General features: G+C 39.6%; 1 protein-coding gene across 1 annotated transcript in view; it reads right to left on the reverse strand.

Moving 5' to 3' along the window:
- The window catches only part of LOC121925919 (deleted in malignant brain tumors 1 protein-like), a 123206-nt gene that overhangs the window by 52327 nt on the left and 51976 nt on the right, over positions 1 to 18903 (reverse strand). The window contains 10 exon segments of the mRNA XM_042458485.1: positions 2012 to 2111; positions 2912 to 3106; positions 3599 to 3692; positions 5930 to 6080; positions 7624 to 7901; positions 10419 to 10804; positions 12064 to 12236; positions 13433 to 13653; positions 14163 to 14322; positions 15119 to 15160. Coding sequence (XP_042314419.1) covers positions 2012 to 2111; positions 2912 to 3106; positions 3599 to 3692; positions 5930 to 6080; positions 7624 to 7901; positions 10419 to 10804; positions 12064 to 12236; positions 13433 to 13653; positions 14163 to 14322; positions 15119 to 15160 — 1800 coding nt within the window.

An 18903-nucleotide genomic window follows, 5' to 3' on the forward strand; every position in this document is an offset into this window, starting at 1 on the left:
TTATTATTATTATTATTATTATTATTATTATTATTATTATTATTATTATTTGTGTTTAATGATTATTTCATGTTTAATTGTGGTGTTGTACAGACCGCCCAAATACGGCATCCTGTGTACATGGGCACTACCATTGTGATGTAAACAAGGCTGCGGCTTCCTTCCGGAGGTAATTAGGCTGCCATTATAACTGAAAATAATTTTGTTGGATAGAGGAGGAGGTGCTAAACAATGGCGCGTTACAGAGCGCCCAAGAAGGGCGCTCTGCTGCTGCCACCAGTTGCTAGGTCCGGGAACCGCAGCGACCAAACTGTGCGGTTCCCGGGCGCAGCAAGAAAGAAGAGCCGAAATGTGCCTTAATTAAGTGTCACTCCTGCTGCGCGACGTCCGGACGCAACGCGTCTGTGACGTCAAAATGGCGCCCCCCGTGTGGACGGGCACCGTCATTTTGTACGGACTCGGTCCATACTAGGGTTGAGGAGCGTCCGGAAGGGACGCCCCTTCTCAAACCTAATACGCCCCTTTCTAACTCTAATATGCCCCTTTGGCACGTGTGTAACGTGCCTATGATGATCCTTACTGGTATCAAATATGCTAGATACACTACTTTCCTAGTCAATGGAACTAATGAGACTTAAGACATCTGTAGAGCCAGCTCTGCTTTAGAGTCTTCTAAGGAGGCTCAGGAGATTGTGTGCATATTTCTTAATAATCCACACCTTTTTATATTCTACATAAACTCTATTTAAGTGTTCTAAAAGTGCAGTGCATAAATGTATGAAGAGGAGGAATTTGGGACCACTTCGATCTCCTGTTCCTTAAACCAAACCATAGATAAAGCTAATTCAAATATAAACAGTACTTTTTCATTTTTTTTAATTACATGATTCACACTTTTCATGGGAATTCTGTAAAAATGACTTTAGCAAACAGTTTGCACCACATTAATGATTAAAGGCATGCCTAAGGATTTTTGCAATGTACACAACTAGGGTGCTTGCATGGCTTCCCGCATACATTGGAAGCTGTGCCGGAAGGAGCAGTGCCGCATGCCGGAAAAGACAGTGGTGCACATGCTGCCACATGCTGCCAAAGGCACAAGTCCCATTCATTTGAATGGGGCTTGTGCATCTGTGTTTTTTCTCTTTCGCGGGAGGGGAGGTCCAGAATGGATCCCCGCATAAGGGAAGGGAAGACTGTATTTATACCCCATCTCTCCATTGAGATTGAGGCAGCTTGATGTTAAAATAAGGCAGATACTGCTCAGCAAAGCATCTATGTCTCCCCTCTTCTTTCTTCTGCTTCTCCTTCCTCAAATTATCGTTGGGGCTTGGCAGTCAGCTTTGTCCTTGGTTATAGATTTTCACATTAAAAATATGTATCAGATTCTTGTATCAGCTACTTAGGCCCTGTCTGGATGAGGCAACCCAAAGTATCCTGGCCCCAGAACTGCTATGACCTCTTGCAACATTCCCCCTTCCCCTTTCCATGAGGATTTGAGATATGGTTAAAGAATGATTAAAAATTTTAAAGCATTAATGTCATTCAAGTTAAGAACTGTGAGCTCATCCCATTCCTTTTTTATCACAGTGTCCTTTTTTCAGAAGTAATATCCCGTCTTTCCTCCAAAGTCTTTTTATATTTGTTGTTTTGTGCCTTCAAGTCATTTCCAGTTTATGAAGACCCTAAAGTGAGCCTGTCACTGGGTTATCTTGGAAAAATTTGTGCAGAAGGGGTTTGCCCTTGCTTTCCTCTGAGGCTGAGAAAGTGTGACTTGCCCAAGGTCACCCAACAAGTTTCCATGGCCACACAGGGGTTCAAACCCTGGTCTTCTAGTGTCCTACTCCAGTGATCAAACTACTACACCACACTGGCTCCCTTCTTGTATTGTACTGAATAACAAAGAGATTGTGTGAGTGAATTTGAGTAGGCTGCAGGAAACATTTACACAGAATAGTGTGATGGAAGGAATGTCGGTCAGGATAAAAGTCTTTCTTCTCCCCACACCCACCATTATCAAACAGACAATGCACCCCCTTATTGCCTGCACCTGGGGAGTACTGCTCCCGCTGCCCCACCTTTGGTACACCACTGATTCCTGAGAGGTAGAACTCAAAGATGAATGAATAATGATGAAATAATCAAAATCAAGGAACAGGTAAATGTGCCTGGAGCCAAGTACCTTGATCCACAAAGGCAACAATGCGTATTAGTTAAAGATAAGGTAGTAGGGGACAGCCAAGAATGGAAAATAGTAGAAGGAATGAATGAATAAACAAAGGAGAGGTTGCAAGAAGGTCAAGGAGATTTCAAGGCTTTGGCATTTTAGGTGGCAAAGTAGCAATGGGAAACCATTCAAGCAAAGCTCAGAATCTCAAACAATCTACAATCTATCAACAACAATCTCTACCATAAAAAAAGAGGAAATGAAAACAGAGGACTGCATTTGTAAACAAGGAATATTTACAAGGAAATTCCACAGAAATGTATTCATCACAGCCATGGTGGAGGCCCAGACAAAGGAGGATATCACGTCATAAACATTTATTTCTGATTCATATAAAAATTATTTGAATAGCAGTTTTGTGGTACTTTTAAAGGCAGTCTTCCAGAAATAGTGTACATGTATATTCTTTGATAATCACACCATCAATATGTTGTTAGCATGTTGACATTAGAGTGATGAAAATAGGAACAGGGAAGAATATAGCAAAGCAGTGGACACAGCCAAAAATCAGCATAATGAATTTATGGTTTGGTGTAGACAGTCTCCTAGGAGAAACAAGCTATTTCAACTAGGGATTGTCTACACTGGCCAGAGTATTCTGGGCTGCTCCTGAAGCATTCTGGTCTGAAAACTGCCTGGATCCCGCCGCCATTGCCACCGCCTTACTTCTGCACCCAGTGTTACCTCTTGGTGGCACAACTTGCTTTCTCTGAGATCAGAAATGAGGTGCCCAGCATTGATCACATGGCTGAGGAATTCACAGTAATCCCGTAGGGAGCAACTTGCACCAACAGTGGTGGCATGGGCTGGAACAGCAGGACATGTGTGTAAACAGCCTGCCATAGTCACTGCAGAGTGCCCTGAATTTTCCTGCAAAATCTAGAGCAAAAAACAAAATTGAGTTTTTAAAATCCAATTTAGGCAGTGCTAGGGGACAATTCAGTGCATAACTAGCCCTACCGTGTAAAAATAGTCCACATTCTAATTGGGACTTTAGCCCTGGATTATATTGGCGCAGTACAGACTGACCAAATGCGCCATGCTCCCGGCGATACTAGGATTAGGGAGCACGTACCAACCGCATGCCCCTTAACCCTAGTACGTGTGGGGGCCACCATGATTGCATGGCCCCTCCCACACGTCACACGCATTGGTGACATCGCAGCTGCAGTGTCCAAATGGAGCTGTTCTGCTGTGACATCGCCACGCCATCCTACAGTATTTTGCTGCATCACAGCTGTACAGCAAAGAGGAGCTGCTTCTAAGCACTCCTTTTTTGCTGCGCAGTGGTACCATGCTATTTGGTTGCTGCGGTAATGCTGCACAACAAAGTGAGGCCGCTCCAGCCTGCCTTTTGCAGGCAGTGTGTACCAGGCCATTGATAGCTTGGAGTAAGGTTGCATAAAACCAGCGTTTTTGGCCCATGTAGACATGTCCTGGCCTAAATCCTCTGCTGAACTGGGAACTGTAGGTGCAAAACAGTACTGCCAGTGAGATCCTCATGCTGTCATTGTCAATGCTGATGGCATTAATTAACTAGGTGGACAATGTGCAGGAGGGAAGGCTAAATCTTTCCAGAAGCATGGGAATCTGCTGAACATTTAAGAAGTAGGTTTTGCTGAAATCCAGCTGTAAGAACCAAATAAATAGACCTAATGAATTTATATAAAATTGGCCTGTCAGGTCCTCCAGATAATGTTGGATTATACATCCCAGCATTCAGCACTCTTAGCTATACTGGTTGAGGCAGCTATCTTTGAAAAACGGGAAAGAGCTGAACTAGATCTCCCCACACAGAAAGCAGATGGATGCATAGTTAGGGGCTCAATAGACAGCTTCTAAGGGGTGGCTCCATGCCACCCCTTTCCTCACTGGATTGGGACCATCCCCGATCTGGCCTTTCCACCGCTTCTTCGGTTCAGTGTATGTAAGTGCTGCGCCGAAGATGCGGCATGACACCACCCGCTGTCTGGTCAGGTGGGCGGTGTGGGGGTGGAGTTAGGGGTTGTACACTATGCCCCCATGACAGCATGTAACACTAGCCTGTACATCCCCATGGTTAGATAAAAAGTCACTGAAGAAAGGCATAATATTGACCCATGGCAGTTTGTTAAAGAAATCCAATCACTATGCAAACTCCACCACCCGCACTCTGTCTCCCCATGATTGTCTCAATAGATCTTTCCAAACTCACAGTCCAGGCAGGAGAGTGGGGTGTCCTGACATGCTTCTTTTAGGACATTTCTAAGCATGCATACTGACCCATATATAAGCCGACCTTATATTTTGGAGCCAATTTTTAGGCATAGTTTTTCGACTTACAGACCAGTATATATGGTAGTTGCTTTTAATTGTTCTCTAACTTTATAGGTGACTGGTTTTAACCTGAGTTTTGCTTTAACTTCTTTTGTGAGCCAATATGGCTCACAGAATCAATGCATTTTGACACTGCAAGATTAATGCAGTTTGCCATTGTTTTAACTCTCATGGCTCCACCCTATGGAATCCTGGGATTTGTAGCTTCTTATGGCACCAGAGCCCTCTGACAGAGAAGGCTAAATATCTCCCACAATTACAAATCCCAGAATTCCATAATATTGACCCATGGCAGTTAATGTGATGTCAAACTGCATTAATTCTGCAATGTAGATGTAGCCCATGTGTCTTATAAAGGAAGAAAAGCAAAACATAAATAAAATAAAACAAGTGAAGCATTCAGCTTGCTTATTACCATTACATACTGCTATGGAAAATTTACCAGGCAATAAACCAATTAAAGACATTTAGCTTACTCATGTGTTGCTGCCTCATCATCTTGCCTTGTCTCGCACCTGAACCAAAGCTAGACCTGACAGGTAACATCTCTTCTGTTATTTTTGAAAGGAAGCAAAAAATATATAATACAACACATAATTTGCCACAACTTCTTTATAAGATGCTTGATATTCATAATACAAAGTACAGTTTCTACATTTTACAGATATATTCTTAAAGAGTTTCTATCAGAGTGCACCGAGTTGACATGTCCTGTGTATCGCCTTGATATCTGTTATATATTAAGAAATTCTTTAGTATTTCTCATATTGTCCAGCTGTTCAGTAAAGTCAGAATGGAAAGAATAAGATCACAATGTGGCTTGTCATAAAAAGGGTTCCCTCAACTAATGGCAGTACTGTACTAAACTATCAGTGATGTATAAAGCATGACAGAAATTGGCCAGCAATCTTTGTCTATTAGATTAAACTACCAATGAAAAGCTTGAGATTTACATATGAATCTTTGATAATTTTTTATTTGAGTCTAGTGATATCGTTCAGGTCCACATTAAATCTGAAATTATTTGTATACAATGACGTTAGCAAACTAAGTACTATTAATTTTCATTCATTCAATGGAGAATTAAAGACATGTTTCAAGTCTCTTCTAGATAACAAATTTCAGATAAGGGAGCTCAGTGTAACTTTCAAGTGCTTATTAAGAGTGGATCATGCACAATATATTTTCCAGTTCCTATATTTTCATAGAAAAGAAAAATCAAGGTAAATCATGCATATGTGTCTTACAGGTACTGAGCATACAGTTTAGAAAACCTGTTTGCCAAATGTCAGATTCCCCAACAAGCTAACAGCTGTATCATTCAAATAAATAGACATAGTTTAAACATGCTGAATTCTCTGCTGCATATTGTCCCAAAGTTCTCACATTATCTCATAGGGAACTGGTCTTCTCCATTTATTTCTCAAAATAAATCCTCCAAGAGTTATGACAGCAACTGCTAAGACAACAGCAGCAACTATGTAGGGTGCATGGGAATGGTGGGTTTCCAAATTTCCTTGTAGCTGTTGTTCTGTCTCTGCAAATCAATAAGAAAGGGTGTGATGGATTACATGCTTGAAGTGCCATCAAAATGTATAATTCCAACCCCTCTTCCCCAAAGGTCTACAGGCCACTGACTTGCATAATACCATTTTCTATAACACTTTCTGTGAAATGGAAATATATGCCTCCTAGCCTCTGCATACTACATGCCTCTTGAGGACAATCTATCACTCTGCTAGGACAGTGATCCTAACTGGAATTAGCCATGGGCTGATGGATGGCTGTGAGGAGCAAATAACTGTTAGGAGTTAAGGCTGCAGCTGCACTGCAGAAATAATGCAATTTGACACTGCTTTAACTGCCATGGCCCAGTGCTATGGAATCCTGGGATTTATTTCTTGTGGTGTCAGAGTTCTCTGACAGAGAAGGCTAAATATCTCACAAAACTACAAATCCCAGAATTCCATAGCATTGAGTCATGGCAATTAAAGTGATATCAAACCACTTCATTTCTGAAGTTCAGATACACCATAAACTATGTTTCTGTTGTGGAGTGGAGAAGGTAAACTAAGGAGCGAAACAGGTGTCACAAAGGGACAGGTTAAAGTTGCTCCCACCCAGAATGGATTGGATAACCTGTAGGGATGAGGCATGAAGTAGAATTAAACAGGGATATTCAAAGATATTTTGCCACCTGAGGAGAGAGGCTGACTCAAGTGGCAGCTGAATATTCCACACTGGAGACAGAAATTTCCATCACCACATTTGAGGGCAGCAGGTTCACTTAGTGCAGGCTGCACAGCCCACGACTGCTCTATCTTTTAATTGCTATCCACCTTCAGCATCAGTTGCTTGAGACAACTGCCTCACATGGTACAGCCAGCACTGGCATTAAGAAATCATTTGGGAAAGTATGATTGTACAAAGAGGTATTATTGGTGCTCCTATGTCAATGGGGCAGTGAATCTATTTTAAGTTTCACCCTGAATTTTAAAGGGGCTCCCCAACTATTTAGCAGGTACTGTTTGACACACTGGATTTTTCCTTTCAAGTTTTTAACCACAACCTGGAGCAGCTTCACTGCCTCACTAATATGGAAGTCACCAGGTATTACTCATTGGATGAGAGACGAACTAAAATACACCATAGGCATCTTATAATACTGGCCAAGGATGTATCTATGCTGTAGAAATAATTCAGTCTGAAAGCACTTTAAGTGCTGTAGCTACATCTTGTGGAATCCTGAAATTTATAGTTTTACAAGGTCTTCAGCCTTCTCTGCCAAAGAGTGCTGGTGCCTCACAAAACTACAAATCCCAGGATTCTGTAGGGTGGCAGTTAAACTGATGTCAAACTGCATTCTTTCCATGGTGCAGATGTGCCCTAAAATACTGGTCCTAATTCTAATTTCAAATTATGTCCTGCTTTGCAGTGCTGCTGCCTCTCTAAAAACCACAGCTCACAATGTTGGCTCTGCCTTAATCTTGCCTGCTGTCTCAAACAACTCAAGGGAAGCATCCATTGAACTGTACCAGAAAAGTGAAGAAAGAACTCTAATAAGTATTGCTTTGGTTTACCAAAATTTCTGCTCTGAATGCCATTCCGCTGAAGTTCAATTGGTCCAATAATGACATCAACCTTTTCTTCATAAGAGCCAGTATCTCTCTTAGATCTAGACACATTAACACAACCTTGATAGCATCTGGAGTTATAGTCATAGGCTCTGCAAACCACCACTTTACACTGCAGGTAAACGGATGGATAGTGACGAATGAAATCAAAGGCTTGAAAGGAGAACCGAAGGATCTTTCTATCTGGTGAACCATAAGTTGCATAGGTCTCATCTTTAATGCACCTGCATGAAAATAGAATGAAATAACATTACACTGCACTAAATTGCACTCTTAATTACTATATACAATTCATTATAAAAGTTTAAAAAAAGGGCTTTTCAAGAGTACTGAAACAAAACATGTGTGACTTAACTGAGGGAGTAAAACCATTAACTTAATGGTAGTTAAGTTAGTTATGATGACTAACTTCTCATTTATGTAAATGGGTCTACTTCAGGTATGAATAAACCTAGATTTTATCCAATATAAATATAAACACACTTGATTCCAAGAATGTATTTCCATGGTTAACTTGAAATATGTTTCATTTCCCACATGCAATGTTAATTGTTAAAAAATTTAAAAATCACATACCATAATAGGCAATGTTTTCCAGTTTTTCTCCATTAGACAGATTTAGTACAAAAAGATGTCTGGCAAAATATGCATCTCATATCAGAAATGGAGAATGGGTAAACTAGCAACCCTTCTCTCTCCAATTCTAGGTAACATACAGATTCTAGTTCTGTGGTTGAAGAATGCTTAATATAATTTTGGGACTGAAGCTGAGAGGTCTGCTGTCCAGATGGAAGAGATGTCTCAGGAAACATAAGTACACAGAGCTTTTTAGAAGAGGAGCAGGATATTCTTGTCTTTATGTGCCTTCAAGTAATTTTCTACTTATGGCAACCCTAAGTTGAACTTATCATGGGGTTTTCTCAGCAAGAGTTGTTCAGAGGTGGGTCTGTCATTGCTTTCATATGACACTAAGATTCTGAATTGCCCAGGATCACCTGGTGGGTTTCCACAGCCAAGTAAGGATTTGAACCCTGGTCCCCTGGAGTGCTACATCTTAGTGGTGAGAGTTTTTAGAAGAGAAACAGGGTACATATCCATAGGTAAATATTATTGTTATATGAATTCCATTTTATGGCTTTCACCTTCCTGATTTTTTTACCATGCCTTTAATGTTTAAGTATTTTTTTAAAAAAGCTCTGTAATCATAACCTTTACAATGACTGTTGCATAAGGCCATTTCAGTACCAAAGATAAACCCTAAGTTTCACTTTCCTGAAACTAGTTATTGCAAATACATGCAAACTTCTCTCTCTATAATGTTGAATACTGATTCAAAATTATCCACCACCAGGAACAAGGAACAACTCAGTTAAGGCAGAGGTGTTGTTGTTTTTAATAATGCATAAAAATGTCTCATGCAGTCTTTGTCTTATAAGCCTCTGATTTTAATCTCAAGGAAACTAGGAAAAAGAACTTACATATAGCTTCTTCGAAAAGAGGAAGGTATGAAATCCAGCTAAAGGAAGATTTGGTTTATCAACACTAAATTATAGTAGCTTGATTTTTAACATGAACTACCACTCTAAATAGAACATTCTAATTTTCTTATTACAGTAATCTGCTATTTCTTTAATAATTAGCTTGACCAACAATCAGGAATTCTGGGAGCTGAAGACAAAAACATCTGGAGGACCAACATTTGAGAAATACTGCTCTTAATAAGGATGAAATAGTACATTCTGAGTAACATGCAATTAAGTAAGTTAAACTTTGGTCAAAGCAATCTGTAGTGGCTTGGCTGTTAAGACAAAGCTGAAGATGGATTCCAACTATGGGTTACAAGTTAGCTTCTCCAATCCTGATCCTGCTCAGGGTATGAATCCTGGCTTGGTCATGTAAACATGCTGGGTGACTTTGGGAAAGTCACACTCTCTCAGCCTCAGAGGATGGCAATGGCAATCCCCATCTGAAGAAACTTGCCAACAAAACCCCAGGATAGGTTTGTTTAGGCCGGGTCACCATAAGTCAGAAACAACTTGGAGGCACACAAGAACAACAACAACAAAAACAACAAAGTGGGGGGAATAATTATTTTTGCATGAATCCATGCTGATGCAATGACCTGCCTAGACAATCATGTATGATGGCAGTATTACATATATTTAATCATTATGTGATTTGTTTTCTTGTCTTTTGTATTCATTCTAAGGTTTAAACCACAGAATGAGCCCAATGATTGCTTGATGGTTTTCTTAATTTGCCATCTCTGACTGGAGTACACAGAAAGTAATAATGGGTTGTTGAATATTATAATTATGTATCAAATTTCTAATGAGAGCCAATAGGGTGTAGGGATTTGAGTGTTGGACTACGACTATGGAGATCAGGGTTCAAATCCCTGCTCAGCCATGAAAACCCACAGTGTGGCCTTGGGCAAGTCACATTCTCTCAGCCTCAGAGGAAGGCAATGACAAATCCCCTTTGAACAAATCTTGCCAAGAAAATCCTGTGATAAGTTCACCTTAGGGTCACCATAAGCCAGAAATAACTTAAAGGCACAAAACACACATCTACTATGATACCATATACAGATGTTTTGAAACCTAAAAACATCAAGAATTCCATGTTACCTATAGAAAACCAAATAACCTAAGAGACACTATTATTATTAACCTTTATTTATAAAGTACTGTAAATTTACACAGTGTTGTACACACAGTGTTAGAAAGCAAAGTCCTTACCCATTCTCGATGATTGGATATGTCAGTGTTGTAAAATCATAGTAGTAGGGTGATGCTTTACATGTGTCCAAAAATAACTGCAGATTTGAGTCAGAGCTATGAAGATACACTTGCAAGTATAAATTCTGTCCCAATAACACCCGATAAGGTGTTTCATTCACTGGATTTAAAAAGGATGAGTCAAAAAATGTAATATTGACACTATATTGACCATACTGAGTTTCATTGAACACCACAACATCATTAGCAATATACATTGTTTCTATCCAAGTTTCTTGCAGCATCTTGCAGCTGACCTGCAAGTGAAGATCACTTTTCCTTTTAATTATGGTTCCTGGAGCAGATACTGTGATCAGGTTTGAATAAATAATGGTGTCAGCATCAGCCTGTTTAAAACATGAACAAAAATAATATTTCTAAGATACGAATGCTTTATCTTGGCCATTATTATCATTACATGCAGAGTACCATAAAAAAGGTGAATGGTCTAAATGCCAAATGTGTTCAGAGAGAATGTGAATACAGTAAGTATGGAAAGAATATTTTAAAAAAAATTCCAAAATGGTCAAAAAATTTAGATTTTTCTTTTCTAGAATTCAAAAACTTTGACAAGGAGAATCTAGGAATGATGAAAAAAATTGCAGTTCAGGACCTATCCTGCACAGAATTCACACAGAGTTGTTTTGGACAGAAAACATGATCTCTATGCAGAAATATTATTTCATGTGTAGAAAATTATGATTCCTATGCAGAGTATTCTGTCTTCTGCACAAAACAAACAGGTGTGACTTTGGTATACAATAAGTCCCAAATTGGAAATAGGCTTTGAAAGTGGTGTGATTTTTGAATACTTTGTTGCAGCAGGAAGAAAATTGTTAAAAGTACTCATTGCTTTCTTCAAGAAGAAACTTAGGGGTGAAGCAGATGGGCATGAAGGAGTGGCTGTGACCATGGCGACTACTTAGACCACTCCTGAAGTGGGCCACCTTGGAGGTCCCAAATTGATCTCCAACAGGAGCAGATTAAATCCACTCCTGAAAAATCCAGCACCTGCCACCTTGGAACAGCCTCAGAGTGGCTTCTGGCTGCTTTGGGGGCAGGCATCATCTGAATGCCATGTCCCCCAAAAGGCTGGAAACCATTTATTTAGCTTATTTGTTTCAGGCCTCAGTGAAAAATTGTATCCCTATCAGAGTCAATACATATGCAATTGTCCTATAATGACAGATTGAAATGTAACTGCCAAGTCCTACTATTCAATCAACTTGACTGTGTAATATAGACATACAGTGGGCCCTTGGTATTCTCTGGGGTTTGCTTCCAGAAAGCCCTGTGGATACCAAACTCAGTGGTTGCCCAAGTCCCATTAAATACAATTCTGTAGTAAAATAGTATCCCTTATATAAAATGGCAAAAATCAAGCTTTACGTTTTTTCAAACCATAGGAGCTTGAATCTACGAATAAGGAGTGTTTGGATATGGAGGGCTAGCAGAATAGATAAAATGGCAGTATTCTACATTAGCAACTTAATTAAGCATAAGATGCATTAAATATGTGTTTAAGTTTGAGAGCATGTTTTTAAAGAAGGGAGGGACAAAGAAATAGAGAAAGCCATGCAATTAAAATGAAATACAAAGGTCATACATCTCTTCTGGTTTGACAGCCATTGTACGGTATATTAAATATCACATAATATGGTGTGATCTTTGGTCTGCAGGATACATCGGCCAAGCTGACATCCCATGGAGAGTAGCCTCTAGCATTCAGATATTGTCTACTAATGACAGCTTGCATATATTCTGGTAAACACAAAAGATCTGGAAAGTGGAAAAAAAGAAGTTTCATTAGTTTACTTTAACAAATAAGGTAATACTTTATTTTAGCAATTGTTTTCTATATAGCCCCTTCAATGTTTCCTGCACTGTGCAGAGTTCCCTGGTTCTCTATACTGTGATTTATTACATTGCAGGGAGCGTTGGGAGGTAAGTACTGTGGTCTGTGAGAGCATCTTACCCTTGCTTAGCAAATGAGGGTGGCTAGTTTTTCTTAGACAAAGCAGCTTCTTAAAATACTTAAACATAAAATGGACTGACAGGATTATGTTCTCCCATGCGGTAATATGCATTTCCCCCCGTTCCGTTCCCTTCCCATTCTGCTCTGTTCTGCTCCGTTCCTATTCTCCAAGCCCTGTGCAATAAACCTATATAAAATATGAAGCTGTATGTGCATGGTGAGTGTCTAAAACTAAATGGATCCTGACTTGACCTGTGGATCAGCAGTGGATCACCTGGGACTAAGTAAAGCACTGAGTTCATCAGTGTATAATCTATGGACCAGCATTGCATGATTTTCCATACCAATTATTTAATAAATGTGGAATAATTAGAAACAATGGTATAACAGAAAGCTAAAGGATGATCAAACACTACCAAATTAATCATACAGTAAAACTAACTTTCAGAAGAAGATAGCTGTGGGTTTTCTGTTTCACAAATGATATTTTAATTGACAGTATGAATACTCATATGGATGAGACAACACAAGTATAACGAGAGAACCAAAATGCACGAGGAAAGGGCCACTGTATTGATGAACAGCTGTGCAGCCTTGGAGGTGGGGCTAAATACATGGACTTCTCAGTCCTTTGAACTCATCATGACCATTCAGGCAAATACGCATAGCACTCAAGTGTCATTACAGCACAGAATAAATGCTATTGCATTAGTTACATGACCTATAAATAGAGTAGAATTTTATAACACACACTCTTCTCTTCTGTTTAGCTGAAGGAAACAACTTTAGATATACTGTATGTGTTGACAGGTTCTATATATAACAATGGGCCAAAGCAGAGGGCCAGAAGGAGCAGCCTCTGACCTCTCCATCCCCAATTGGGCCGGGACTGCAGTGACCACACGGCCTGTTCCCAAAGCAGGCCACCACTGAGGTCCAGGCTGGTCACTGGATCAGCAATGATCCTACAAAAGAAAATTTACAATAATGTTTCACTTACTTGTATTCTGATCTGCTGGGATAGTGTAATAGCTGGCATAAAATCCTCTGGCTGTGATACCAACATCGCTGCGGAATCTAACAGCCATCATGTTAGAAGTTGATGTAAAAGTATGAAAGGAGCCATAACATATCCTCCCAAGCAGTGGAGAAGTACGGTGTGGTCCATCATAGATTTCTATATAATCACATGGGCATCTATATCTATCACATATTTCTAATCTGAAAAGCAAGCATTGACATAAAACTTATAGGCTTTACGTTAACTAATCATAACAAAACAGAATCGATACCTTGAACTAATTCTTTTATACTGAAGTTCCATGAAAAAATCTTTTTCTGTACTGAAAACTGAGTTGAAGGATATCCTGTCAGGGTCTGCCTGGCAAAATTAAGCCATGCCAGGGCCAGTTATACCAGAAAGCACCACCTTAATTCTCTATTCATTTTCTCTTTTTGCCTGTCTTTATTTCAAAGAGAGCTACGAAATATCTGTTGTCTTCCCAGCCACAGTCCAAAGACTTTTGCAAAAGAGGTAAGAGGGTGATACATGTATACACATTTCCTTTTATGTAGAGAGACCTTGTAGCACCTTTGAGGCTACAAGGTCTCTCTATGTACTGATTTTACAAACTAACATGGCTATATCTTTGAATTTCTTTTTATGGTTATTGTTTAAGATTGACTGATACTGCAACTTGTTCACTGCACTATATCAGAATTTTACTTACGCCAAATTTTGGATTGTAAGTGTTATACGGGAGTTGCTTCCTACTTGTATTTCCCATACACAGTCAGCATTATTGGGGTAGTTGGAAGGATAAAATGGACTCTGAAGGGTCCCAGATTGATGTCCAAGGAAACCACCACATGAATAGTTTGTTTGCAAAGCTAAGAAAAGAACATAAAACACAGAACACATATTTTAAAGAGTGTTTGGAATATAGAGGTTCAAATTATACCAAATGTACCTTAATATCTATTTTTGTTGCATCCCGAATATAATGTTCCACCACACCTTTTTTTTCTGTCTGGTCAACAGGGTTCATTTTTATTGCAATCTTTTCTAACAGCCTTAAGTTGGGCTTCCTTGTCAATCATTCATTCATTAACTTGATTCTAGTGTTAAGAGTAGTGATAATGTGCACAGGAGGTAGAAGGTATGTGAGCCATTTCAGATGTCCTTCTCTGTGTCAATTCTATGTCCAGCTTTACCCTATAAGTCCAAGAGGTCCAAAGGGGGATTCTAAGTGAGTTCAGATTTTAAAACTTCTTACTGTGATCAGGAACTCAGAAGCAAGATTCCAGTTTAGACCAGCTAATTGCTCTTCAAAAATTCACCTTTACATCCTCATGTCCTGCTCACATATTGTGTCTCCTTCAACTGGCCTAGTTTCACAGGCAAATTCCTATAAGAACTTAGCCTTTTGAATAAGTAGTTTTTAGTTTTCGAATCTCTAATCTTCAGTTAAAAATAGCTAATTATTAGCTTTCCCAGTGTTATTCATCAAGGTTTGACTCAGGGTTTTCTTAAAAGAAAAAGTGTAATAAATAATAACTTTATGCTATTCATCTCTTTTAATGTTAAGTTAAACCTGGAAGGCAGAATTGTTAAAGGGATGGCTGGGCTACTCAGAATATATTTTTCCTCACATTGGTAGATAATTCAAACAGAAATAGTGATTACTTGTTGTTGTCGGCCACCACGAAGGAGTTGTAGTCGGACTCTCTGAGGATCAAAACAGAGAGAAGGAGAGAGAGATTTAAACCACTAAGCAACACCATTGTCCATACATGACAAACCTACTGTGCAGACTGCCCCTAAGGGGCATCCTGCAGCCACCTCCATCTTTGCTAGATTTGGGCCACAGGAACTGCATGCTGCGGTCCTGATCTGGCCTTTCCAGAGTCCAAAAAGGAGCTCCTTTTTGCGCCCTCAAAAAGGTGCCGTAGCTGCTGCACTATGGCTTTACATACTGCTTTGGTGTTGTGTCATCTGAGGCAGAGTTCGGGCATGCATTGTATGGATGCCACGCGCCGACTCTGCCACCAGTCCAGCCTTAATGGCTGGTCTGCACAGCCCCAAAGATATATGAATTACTCAGTGATGATAATGTCACTTGAGGCAGCATCAAGTATTACTTAGTTCACTGAATTTATATACTGTTTTCTGAAATAAATTTATAGAGCAATTTTATAACATATAATCATAGCAATGAAACAACTAAATCCAACAACACAAATAAAAAACAAGGACCACCCCATTTTCCTTCCTAAAATAAAGTCCTTTAGCATTGCAACTCCAGATGTTTCTGGGATTATTAGAAATGGAAAATGAGCTGAACAAATACAGTATGATCTGAAAGTCCAAGTGAAAAAGTTGATGTGGAAAGGGGGAAATCCAGGATAAAGTGTCCTTCCCAATTAAACCACCTCCCATTCTTTGACAGATAATGTTGGTCCCCAAACCACACAGCAAAAGCTACTGCAGGGGAGGGACCCTCTTTGCTGGCCTCCGTGAAGGAGATTGGACGGCTTTCCACTTGGCCTGGCTGGCATTTGCTATTTAAGCCTGCCCCATCACATTGTGTCTTTATTGATTTTTGCCTACCCCATATTGTATCTGTTGGGACAACTGGCTTAAGGTGGTGTTGATAAATAGGTCTCCTTTGACAGGTAGTAGGGGGAGAAGATACTAGATTGGTGTACACCGTGGTACCTCATTGTGGTGGAAAGTTGGTCTCTGGAACTGTCTCTACAAGACACAAGACTGGGGTGTGTGAGAAGAAGACTGCTTTTGGGGTTGATCTGGGGTTTACTTTCTCTTCTAGTCATGGGCTTGGCAGGAAGATCACCAGACTTTGGCCTTCCAAAGATGACTGGTCAATCTCTTTGGCTTGCTCTTGGGATCTGGTGTTTCACCCATGGGATATCTGGGAAGGTATCAGAGGTTGACATCTGACCTCAGCTGGATCTGCACTAAGTTGCTCTCCCCTTGTTTATCAGGCCTCAAATAGTTAAACAAGTTATAGGGCAATAAAATAGTACTTGTTTAATCTAACTGTGTCTGGTCTTGTTATTTCATCATTGGTCAACAATCCCTGATGGGAAAATAGGAAGAAGTTCTTCATCATACTATAAATGAGTTTTCTTTCAACCTTAGAAGAATGCTACCATGTTGTTTGTACCAAAGCCCCTTTCCCCAGCCCTCACAATGAACTGTGGTAAGGAAGTGAATGCACCTTGCATAAAAGTATTGCTACATCTTTGTATCTTTATATTTATTGGGAAACACTCAGTGTAAACCTACCCAAGCTACTGCAAAAAGGAATAATGTTTTCCTTCTATTTCCTCCTTTTCATTACTGCAAACAGTGGCAGACATTGCTTTAAGTGCACAAGGATTAGAGCCCCTTATCCCTGAAAGTGTTCATGAAATACCTGGAATTTTTCTCCTTCCTTAAAAAAAGGCTTCCTGTGCCATTAATGAAGATTGAGACTCTTTCATCAAAGTCACAGAAAGATAAATACATGCATAATCAATACAAAGGCTAGATAATGGAATGTATTATCTAGGGCACAGGCAGAAAATGGGGGGATTTCTTTATCGAAGTTACAATAGAGGAAAAGATCTAGAAAGGATTGTTTTTGTACAACAATAACTTTTGAAGCTCCGTACAATTCTACAGCTTTATTTTTAAGAATGTTTTTGACAAGGAAGGATTTTGTTTTGGAACAAGATGTTCATAGTAGTATGGGAAAGCAAAAATAATACTAGAACAAGCCTCATCTCAAAATTCTGGGCTCACTGCCATGATGTAAACTATATTAGCCTTGCACAGAGATTTCAGTTTTCAACAAGTAGAGCAGTTCCTTTCATGGATCAGGTGCAAGGAGGTGCCTGCTCCCAAAAACTGGGGGTGCCTCCCTTTCTTGATCTCCCAGTGGCCCATCCAGTAAAATAAAAATCCAGTTTTAAATATTTCATTTGCAAGGCATTACATGATAGAACATTCTTTCAGGGATAATGGGCTGTAATCCTTGTGAACAAGGTACTTAAGGCAATGTCTGTCATTGTTTGCAAAAATGAAAAGGAAGAGAAGGAAGGTAAACATTGCTAATGGTGAGCCACAAAGAAGACTTACTTATAATTAGCAGTTTGGAGTGTTCAAGGTACTTCATAGCCAGTGATATGCAAACAAGCCTGTAGACTGTTATTACTGTCTATATTGCAGATAGATTAAAGCCTGAGGCTAAAACAAAGATTTTATTTTAAGGGAGGATCAATTGCAGGGCTCTATAACCATTGCAAGATGCCATCAGATATATTCTAGTATGTGGACATCTGATTAGGTGACCTCCCCTCAGTGGCTGCAGATCTGACCATCACCTTTATTTTTGGAAAAGGCAGTGCAGTGGAACAAAGGTAAAGGAAAAGGTTTTCCCTTGACAAAATTATTTAGTAGTATTTGACTGTAGGGGGCGGTACTTATATCTATTACTAAGCCAAAGAGCCAGTGTTGTCAAAAACAACTTTGTGATCATGTGGCCAGCATGACTGCACAGAATGCTATTACCTTTCCACCAAAAGGGTACCTGTTTATCTACTTGTACTTTTACAGGCTTTCAAACTGCATGGTTGGCAGAAGCTGGGACTAGTGTTAGGAGCTCACTCCTTCCTGTGGTGCTTGGGCCTCGACCTGCCAACCTGCCGATCTTGCAATTGTCAAAGTTAGTGTCTTAACTGCTGAGCCACCACATCCCTAAACTAAACTAAAGCTACCAGTTAATTATGGATAAAAAAGCCATTCACCACACCTACAAAAATAATGGCTAATAACTTTTGACAGATATATGAAAGTAATGTATTTAAAGGCAACTTGCCCAGTCTTGTTGCTATGCCCTTCAATATTATTACTATTTTTTTACTCACTATTTCATTTATTGCTATTTCAAAGCAATACCAATGCAAAACTTTGGGATAGGGTGGTAAGGTGACAAGTTCAGTTATAACTCTGGTCTTTATCACACAGGGAAAATTGGGAGTTTAAACAGCAAAAATCATATGAAAATTGCACAATCACAATTAATTTGTGATTAAAGTGCCGTTATCCTGGGAATAAACAGGCAATAAACAGCAATAAATCATTCATGGGAAATCCTGCAATGATTTGTTGCTGTTTTTTACCTGTTTTTGCCTGTTTATTTCCAGGATAATAGCTCTTTAATTAGGATGTGTGTGAAAATGTTAATTGCAATTGCTCACAGAATCATAGAATCGTAGAGTTGGAAGAGACCGCAAGGACCATCCAGTCCAACCCCCTGCCGTGCTCAATTTTCATGTGGTTTTCTCTGTTTAAACCTCCCGATTTTCCCTGTGTTATAAAGTTCTATGCTCATTGGAGGACAAAGGCAGGAGGAAAGATGTTGCCTAAAGTGAAGAACTACTACAGTGCGCCCTTGGCTTACATGG

Source organism: Sceloporus undulatus, chromosome 3 (genome assembly GCF_019175285.1).
Source record: "Sceloporus undulatus isolate JIND9_A2432 ecotype Alabama chromosome 3, SceUnd_v1.1, whole genome shotgun sequence".
Lineage (NCBI taxonomy): Eukaryota > Metazoa > Chordata > Lepidosauria > Squamata > Phrynosomatidae > Sceloporus > Sceloporus undulatus.